The 10,000-nt window shown below is 42.1% G+C and overlaps 1 protein-coding gene across 1 annotated transcript in view; it reads left to right on the forward strand.

Moving 5' to 3' along the window:
* Nucleotides 1–10,000, forward strand: part of LOC110511431 (collagen alpha-1(XIV) chain) — a 256,230-nt gene that overhangs the window by 209,050 nt on the left and 37,180 nt on the right. Inside the window, 1 exon segment of the mRNA XM_090186206.1 lies at nt 5,132–5,203. Coding sequence (XP_090042332.1) covers nt 5,132–5,203 — 72 coding nt within the window.

Raw genomic sequence — 10,000 nt, forward strand, 5'->3', positions numbered from 1 at the left:
CAAAGATTTTGCCCTCTTTTTTTTGGTGGACGTGTTTATTAATTAGTGTGTGTAAGGTGTATATATGGTCAGTAGTGCGATGGTTAGGGAGAAAGCCAATTTGACATTTACTTATTACATTTTTTTCTTGAAGAAAGGTTTGAATTCTTGAATTCAAAATGCTACAGAAAATCTTTCCCAAGTTACTGTTGACGCAAATTCCCCTGTAATTATTGGGGTCTGATTTGTCTCCACTTTTGTGGATAGGGGAGATGAGCCCCTGGTTCCAGACATCAGGGAAGCAGCCAGAAGTTAAAACCATGTTGAACAATTTAAGCACAGCATTTTGCAACTCAGGTGTGCTGTTTTTCAGCATTTCATTTCTGATGTTGTCTACACCACAAGCCTTTTTTGATTTAATAGATTTTAGCTTTTCATTTAGTTCTTGTTGGGTTATTGGGTAATCTAATGGATTTTGGTTGTTTTTAATGACTGATTCCAGGATGTTCAATTTTTCTTTAATTTCTAATTGGTTCTGGTTTAAGTCTTTTTGTGGGATGTTTTTGTATAGATTATCAAAGTAAGTTTTCCAAATTCCTACATCTTGTATGGCTAATTCTTGTGGCTTTGTTGTGCTTAAATTGTTCCACATGTCCCAGAACTGATTTTGGTCAATTGCGTTTTCAATTTCATCAAGTGTCTTGTTGGTATAATTCAATTTCTTGCATTTCAGTGTTTGTTTATACTGTTTCAGAGTTTCAAAGTATTCATATCGTAGCTCTGGGTTGTTTTGCTGCTTATGTTTTTTGTTTGACATTTGTCTTAGGTGTTTTCTAATTGTTTTACATTCATTATCAAACCATTTGTCAGTAACATTTTGATTTTTGCTTCTGATGTTGCATTGCTTTGGTTTTCTCAAATTTGCTTTCGATGCTGCTTTTTGGAATATGCAGTTGATGTTTTGGGTAGCTGAATTGACACCATCTTTATTGTTTTGGTACTGTGAGTTATTGAAAAACTGTATAGAGTTCATCATTTCATTTGAGTTCAATGTTTCAATGAATGCCTCTGCACTGTTTGGAGCCCATCTGAACGATTGGTTTATGTTGTAAAGTTTATTGGGCTGTTTTTTTGAATGAGTATTGCCGGTTAATTTCTTCAGAAACACGTTGATCTGACTGTGATCTGACAATGGTGTCTGTGGTCTGACAGTGAATGCACTAATGGAGGAGGGGTCAATGTCAGTGATGGCATAATCGACTACACTTGTCCCAAGAGCTGAGCAGTAAGTAAACTGACCTAAAGAGTCCCCTCTGATTCTACCATTAAGCATGTACAGGCCTAAGGCTCGACAGAGATGTACTAACTCTTTTCCATTTTTGTTCAGTATTTGGTCAGGACTGTTTCTATTATTTATAATAGGGCTACTGTACAAGGAGGGGTGTCCAAATATGTGGTGGTTACCTCCCGCATCAGTGTAGTCAGGCTCAGAACCTGTTCTTGCATTGAAATCTCCACAAAGAAGCACTTTACCCTGCGCCTGAAATGTAATGATTTCTGTCTGGAGATTGTCAAAAAACTGATCATCATAATATGATGAATCTGAAGGAGGAGCATAAGCTGCACATATGTATACATCATTGTCACAATAGATTGTACCTTTGTTAAGTTTTAGCCAAATGTGAGTGGTACCTTTTTTCATTTCATTCAGTGCTAAGTCCTGCTTATGCCAAATGATGATTCCACCTGAGTCTCGGCCCCGTTTAACATTTTTATGTTTGATTGATGGTAGTAAACTTTCTCTATAGCCTGAGGGACACTGAGTATCTATGTCTCCACGACACCATGTTTCCAGTAGGATTATGATGTCCTGTCCCTTGATGTTTTTAATCAATTCTGGATTAGTTGTTTTATAACCAAAATGTGAAGAGTATAGGCCCTGGATATTCCAAGAGCTGATAGTTAATGATCTCATTTATAATAAGTGATATTCACTGGTTTGAGTAAAGTACATCGAAAAAAACAAAAAAAATAAAATATGTATATATACATATATATACATACACACATACACATATACATATATATACATACATACATACACATAGACATACATATATACATACACATACATATATATATACATATATACATACACACACACACACATACATACACACACACATACATACATACATATATATATACATATATATACATACACATACACATACATATATATGTGTAACATTGAAAGTCAATATATATAAAAACATATTTTAAAAAATAAAAAGAGTTCTTAACAGGGCGTGTTTTTTATATATATATATATATATATATATATACACACATACATGCACATACACATATACACACATACATACATACATACACACACACGCGCACACACACACACACACACACACACCATTACATATAATAATTATTATAATACCGGTGTCAATACATTTAGGAATATTTGTAAACAAATGAATAAGAATGGAATAAGATTGCATTGTACTTATGTTATGTGCAATCTGCAACCCTGTGTGTTTGTGTGTGTGTGTGTGCGCGTGCGTGCCCGTGTGTGAATTAAAGGGACTGTCTAGCTCAGTAGTCTGCATATTAGTTGCAGTAGTTGGCGCACCTCTCCTATCTCTGATTGTTCTAGGGGTCTTCTGCCAGAGGTTACCTCAGCATATGTAGGCTGACGATCTAATTGATACATGGTGTGGACTGCATCATGTGGTCTACTTCCCTGAAGGGCAGTGTTCTGACCGACCCTGGAGTAGTGGTCAGAGCTGTGTTGTGATGGGCTGGGTCTAGTAGAGCTGTGTTGTGATGGGACAGGTCTAGTAGAGCTGTGTTGTGATGGGCCGGGTCTAGTAGAGCTGCGTTGTGATGGGCCGGGTCTAGTAGAGCTGTGTTGTGATGGGCCGGGTCTAGTAGAGCTGTGTTGTGATCGGCCGGGTCTAGTAGAGCTTTGTTGTGATGGACCAGGTCTAGTAGAGCTGTGTTGTGATGGGCCAGGTCTAGTAGAGCTTTGTTGTGATGGGCCAGGTCTAGTAGAGCTGTGTTGTGATGGGCCGGGTCTAGTAGAGCTGTGCTGTGTTGGGCCTGGTCTAGTAGAGCTGTGCTGTGTTGGGCCTGGTCTAGTAGAGCTGTGCTGTAATAAGCCATGTCTGGCTCTTTTCTCCTCGGGATGGTGGAGGTACTGTTGTTTCAGAAGGTGGGGCGGGGGACCTTTGTTGCTGGGGTGATGGGTGTGTGGGTCCCTGCCACGTGTTGCATCTTTTAGGTCCTTGGCAAAGGTTCTGATACTGTCCTGATCAAGATGTATATTATCATATAAGTGTTGACATGTCAGAGTGGGGTGGTGAGCCGTTCTGACGTTGAGCAGTGAGGCACAGTCCACAGTGATCTGTTGATTTATTTTGTCGATCAACTTTTCTGGGAAGTCTTTTCTTGGTAGGAGGGTGGACATAACTATATTGGTTGTTGGGAACATAGCCTGTGCCCGTTCTGCCACTCTTCTCACTGCCCCAGATACATTTTCACCTTTGGCATGAAGGTCGTTTGTGCCAGTGTGGATGATGATGTTGTCAGGGGTGTCAATCCTGGTCTGACTGAGTAGCTGCATTGCACTCTCAGTTGTAGGACACCAGAACTTATACACCTGGTGTCTAGGGAATAATCTTTCCTGGACTAAGAACTTCCCATTTGAATCAATTAGAATTGCAGTTGTGGGTGATTGTCTGGGTGGAGCAGACTGGGAGGCTGGTATTCTGACCTGGGCTGGAGCAGACTGGGAGGCTGGTAGGTTAACCTGGGCTGGAGCAGACTGGGAGGCTGGTATTCTGACCTGGGCTGGAGCAGACTGGGAGGCTGGTAGATTGACCTGGGCTGGAGCAGACTGGGAGGCTGGTAGGTTAACCTGGGCTGGAGCAGACTGGGAGGCTGGTATTCTGACCTGGGCTGGAGCAGACTGGGAGGCTGGTAGGTTGACCTGGGCTGGAGCAGACTGAGAGGCTGGTAGGTTGACCTGGGCTGGAGCAGACTGGTAGGCTGGTGCAGTGTCATCCGGCTGTGTAGTGGAGGCCATGCTGGTCTCAGGTTCTGCTTGTGTTGTACCAAGCTGGTGGACATGTTTTCTAGATGCAGAGGACACAATGACTCTCTGCCGGTTGAGGGTGTCAATGTACCTCTCTTTTTGTTCGAGCTCCTTTCTAGTTGTGCTCAGATGGTCTCTGAGGTCATCATTTGTCTGACTCAGCTTGTCCATTCTGCTTTCTAATTTAGCTATGGATGCTCTGCTCTCCTCCCTGAACTGTTTCATCTCTTCTTTGAGTTTCTGGACAGTGTCCTCCTCTTGAAGCTTCTTCTCTCTGAGTTCTATGACCTCTGCTTCAACTAGAGAGAGGGTGTTGTGGAAACGTTGCATAGCAGGTGTTCTTATTGAAATTGTCATGTCCTTGACTCTGTCTGCTGCAGGTGAGGTAGGTAAAGGGACGTTGAGGGCTTCCTGCTGGGTCACAGAGACCATTGGGGTCTGCTTTTCTCCATCTCCCTCCTTGACTTTTTCCTCATTTTCTGAGATGATGTCAGCGTCTTCTTTTAGGGTAGCAAACCTATTCTCAAAAGCCTGGAGGCTTGAATCATTGCCTTATATCAATACAGTTCCATTATTATATAAGTTTACTGTTTGATATGTGTTGCTCTGGTCAGCTTCTTCAAAAATGCTGATCTGACATCCTTGGCTGATGCCCCTCTTTTTTGAGAAAGGGAAATGGTTGCAAATAACCTTTTTCCATATGTTCCCTCGATTAGTATTAAAAATTAAATTTGCTCTTGTTTTGTAACTGGTAAGATCTGCAAACAGGCATTCATGGTTCTGTCCCATCAACAAACCTTTGAAACTTTTCTTAGCTTTCTCTGTTTGGATGTCTGGTGGGTAAACAATTTCCATAGCAACGCTGGTGATGTTGGCTACAATGTTGCAATAGAAGTGCTGTTTCTTGTATAATGCTCTCTTGTTTCTCTCTCTCTACAAATATTACAGTTCAATTCCAATTCTTATCCATGCATGAAATGTGCGTAAGTTGACTTAACATGTAGTTTATAGTTTACCCTTGATCATTTGTCTCTCTACCAGGGCAGTCCTGGAGCCCCCGGGGCCCCTGGTGGAAGTGGCTCTCCTGGACCCCTGGGAGACCAGGGACCACCTGTAAGTAAACTACCTGATATTCAGACCCTTGGTTGGTTGATTGACTCACCATCAGACCACCCAGGTCTGTTGAAAGAAGTTGATCAGGTTACGACAGGATTTGCATGGGCCAACGTTTCCTGTCCTCTACCTGTCAATGGTCCCATATTGAGGGACCTTCCATGGTCTTCCGACACAATGTCCACTGTACTGTACATCCCTGAAATGGAAGAATATTCAATGTCTCGATCTGTTTATGGTGTCTTCAATGTCTCCATCTGTTGTTTATGGTGTCTCCATCTGTTGTTTATGGTGTCTTCAGTGTCTTCATCTGTTGTTTATGGTGTCTTCAATGTCTCCATCTGTTGTTTATGGTGTCTTCAATGTCTTCATCTGTTGTTCATGGTGTCTCCATCTGTTGTTTATGGTGTCTCCATCTGTTGTTTATGGTGTCTTCAATGTCTCCATCTGTTGTTTATGGTGTCTTCAATGTCTCCATCTGTTGTTTATGGTGTCTCCATCTGTTGTTTATGGTGTCTTCAATGTCTCCATCTGTTGTTTATGGTGTCTTCAATGTCTCCATCTGTTGTTTATGGTGTCTCCATCTGTTGTTTATGGTGTCTTCAACATCTCCATCTGTTGTTTATGGTGTCTTCAATGTCTCCATCTGTTGTTTATGGTGTCTTCAATGTCTCCATCTGTTGTTTATGGTGTCTTCAATGTCTTCATCTGTTGTTTATGGTGTCTTCAACATCTCCATCTGTTGTTTATGGTGTCTTCAATGTTTCCATCTGTTGTTTATGGTGTCTTCAACACCTCCATCTGTTGTTTATGGTGTCTTCAATGTCTCCATCTGTTGTTTATGGTGTCTTCAATGTCTCCATCTGTTGTTTATGGTGTCTTCAATGTCTCCATCTGTTGTTTATGGTGTCTTCAATGTAACCATCTGTTGTTTATGGTGTCTTCAATGTAACCATCTGTTGTTTATGGTGTCTTCAACACCTCCATCTGTTGTTTATGGTGTCTTCAACATCTCCATCTGTTGTTTATGGTGTCTTCAACATCTTCATCTGTTGTTTATGGTGTCTTCAATGTCTCCATCTGTTTATGGTGTCTTCAATGTCTCCATCTGTTTATGGTGTCTTCAATGTCTCCATCTGTTGTTTATGGTGTCTTCAATGTCTCCATCTGTTGTTTATGGTGTCTTCAATGTCTCCATCTGTTGTTTATGGTGTCTTCAATGTCTCCATCTGTTGTTTATGGTGTCTTCAATGTCTCCATCTGTTGTTTATGGTGTCTTCAATGTCTTCATCTGTTGTTTATGGTGTCTTCAACATCTCCATCTGTTGTTTATGGTGTCTTCAACATCTCCATCTGTTGTTTATGGTGTCTTCAATGTCTCCATCTGTTGTTTATGGTGTCTTCAATGTCTTCATCTGTTGTTTATGGTGTCTTAAACACCTCCATCTGTTGTTTATGGTGTCTTCAACATCTCCATCTGTTGTTTATGGTGTCTTCAATGTCTCCATCTGTTGTTTATGGTGTCTTCAACACCTCCATCTGTTGTTTATGGTGTCTTCAATGTCTCCATCTGTTGTTTATGGTGTCTTCAATGTCTCCATCTGTTGTTTATGGTGTCTTCAATGTCTTCATCTGTTGTTTATGGTGTCTTCAACATCTCCATCTGTTGTTTATGGTGTCTTCAATGTCTCCATCTGTTGTTTATGGTGTCTTCAATGTCTTCATCTGTTGTTTATGGTGTCTTCAATGTCTCCATCTGTTGTTTATGGTGTCTCCATCTGTTGTTTATGGTGTCTTCAATGTCTTCATCTGTTGTTTATGGTGTCTTCAATGTCTCCATCTGTTGTTTATGGTGTCTTCAATGTCTTCATCTGTTGTTTATGGTGTCTTCAATGTCTCCATCTGTTGTTTATGGTGTCTCCATCTGTTGTTTATGGTGTCTTCAATGTCTTCATCTGTTGTTTATGGTGTCTTCAACACCTCCATCTGTTGTTTATGGTGTCTTCAACATCTCCATCTGTTGTTTATGGTGTCTTCAACATCTCCATCTGTTGTTTATGGTGTCTTCAATGTCTTCATCTGTTGTTTATGGTGTCTCCATCTGTTGTTTATGGTGTCTTCAATGTCTTCATCTGTTGTTTATGGTGTCTTCAATGTCTCCATCTGTTGTTTATGGTGTCTCCATCTGTTGTTTATGGTGTCTTCAACATCTCCATCTGTTGTTTATGGTGCCTCCATCTGTTGTTTATGGTGTCTTCAACATCTCCATCTGTTGTTTATGGTGTCTTCAACACCTCCATCTGTTGTTTATGGTGTCTTCAATGTCTCCATCTGTTGTTTATGGTGTCTTCAACACCTCCATCTGTTGTTTATGGTGTCTTCAACATCTCCATCTGTTGTTTATGGTGTCTTCAACACCTCCATCTGTTGTTTATGGTGTCTTCAATGTCTCCATCTGTTGTTTATGGTGTCTTCAACACCTCCATCTGTTGTTTATGGTGTCTTCAACACCTCCATCTGTTGTTTATGGTGTCTTCAACACCTCCATCTGTTGTTTATGGTGTCTTCAATGTCTCCATCTGTTGTTTATGGTGTCTTCAATGTCTCCATCTGTTGTTTATGGTGTCTTCAACATCTCCATCTGTTGTTTATGGTGTCTTCAACATCTCCATCTGTTGTTTATGGTGTCTTCAACATCTCCATCTGTTGTTTATGGTGTCTCCATCTGTTGTTTATGGTGTCTTCAACACCTCCATCTGTTGTTTATGGTGTCTTCAACATCTCCATCTGTTGTTTATGGTGTCTTCAACACCTCCATCTGTTGTTTATGGTGTCTTCAACACCTCCATCTGTTGTTTATGGTGTCTTCAACACCTACGTCTATAATGTCTCCTCTGCCTCCCGGAGCAGAGCGGAGGACCAGAGAGAGAGATGAGCCAACTGTTGGTGTGATGATGGCCTGAGGCTGGTGACAGTTAATACAGCTGAATTCAGCCCATTCAGCCACTTCAGCCCTGGGCTAAAAGACAAGCATCGTTTGGCTCTGGAGCACACCATAAATCACAGGCCTGGGGGACCGCAGAGAGAGCCAGAGAGAATATGTGTGTGTGTGTGTGGCTGACAGAAAGACCCAAGGCTTTCATTGTTTCCCACACATCAAAACAGCAACAGCCTGATCCCAGCTAGATATCTGGCTCTACACATGAGGATCATTAGCCTGATCTCAGCTAGATATATGTCTCTACACATGAAGATCATTAGCCTGTGACCAGCTAGATATCTGTCTCTACACATGAAGATCATTAGCCTGTGACCAGCTAGATATCTGGCTCTTCACAGGAAGATCATTAGCATGTGACCAGCTAGATATCTGACTCCCACGTGAAGATCATTAGCCTGTGACCAGCTAGATATCTGTCTCTACACATGAAGATCATTAGCCTGTGATCAGCTAGATATCTGTCTCTACACATGAAGATCATTAGCCTGTGACCAGCTAGATATCTGTCTCTACACATGAAGATCATTAGCCTGTGACCAGCTAGATATATATATCTCCCACATGAAGATCATTAGCCTGTGACCAGCTAGATATATCTATCTCCCACATGAAGATCATTAGCCTGTGACCAGCTAGATATATATATCTCCCACATGAAGATCATTAGCCTGTGACCAGCTAGATATATATATCTCCCACATGAAGATCATTAGCCTGTGAGAAACTTCCAGCCGTGGGTTTGTTTGGATTACAATATGAGATGTTTGTGGCTGTTTTATAAGGGTTAGCAATGTCAGCATCCATTCTGTGGATGGATATGGTGGCAGCTGTTCGTGTTTCTTATTGTGTGCCTCAAAGCAGTTGGCTCTCCCATGTAGAAGTTCTCCCATATGGCACATTATGGTCTCTCTCGTGGTTCCTCTGTCATGTTTCCTCTGCCACGTTTCCTCTCTCGTGGTTCCTCTCTCGTGGTTCCTCTCTCGTGGTTCCTCTCTCGTGGTTCCTCTCTCATGTTTCCTTTCTCGTGGTTCCTCTCTCGTGGTTCCTCTGTCATGTTTCCTCTGTCACGTTTCCTCTCTCGTGGTTCCTCTCTCGTGGTTCCTCTCTCGTAGTTCCTCTCTCATGTTTCCTTTCTCGTGGTTCCTCTCTCGTGGTTCCTCGTCATGTTTCCTCTGTCACGTTTCCTCTCTCGTGGTTCCTCTCTCATGTTTCCTCTCTCGTGGTTCCTCTCTCGTGGTTCCTCTCTCATGTTTCCTTTCTCGTGGTTCCTCTCTCGTGGTTCCTTTGTCATGTTTCCTCTGTCACGTTTCCTCTCTCGTGGTTCCTCTTTCATGTTTCCTCTCTCGTGGTTCCTCTCTCGTGGTTCCTCTCTCATGTTTCCTCTCTCGTGGTCCCTCTCTCGTGGTTCCTCTGTCATATTTCCTCTGTCATGTTTCCTCTCTCATGTTACCTCTCTCATGTTTCCTCTCTCGTGGTTCCTCTCTTGTGGTTCCTCTCTCGTGGTTCCTCTGTCATATTTCCTCTGTCATATTTCCTCTGTCGTGTTTCCTCTCTCATGTTACCTCGCTCATGTTTCCTCTCTCGTGGTTCCTCTCTCGTGGTTCCTCTCTCGTGGTTCCTCTGTCATATTCCCTCTGTCATGTTTCCTCTGTCATGTTTCCTCTCTCATGTTTCCTCTCTCGTGGTTCCTCTCTCGTGGTTCCTCGGTCATATTTCCTCTGTCGTGTTTCCTCTGTCATGTTTCCTCTCTCATGTTTCCTAGGTTCTCTGTCCCATCTTCTTCTTGCTAAGTAAAA

Source organism: Oncorhynchus mykiss, chromosome 2 (assembly GCF_057628025.1).
Source record: "Oncorhynchus mykiss isolate SJ-2025 chromosome 2, ASM5762802v1, whole genome shotgun sequence".
Taxonomy (NCBI): Eukaryota; Metazoa; Chordata; class Actinopteri; order Salmoniformes; family Salmonidae; genus Oncorhynchus; species Oncorhynchus mykiss.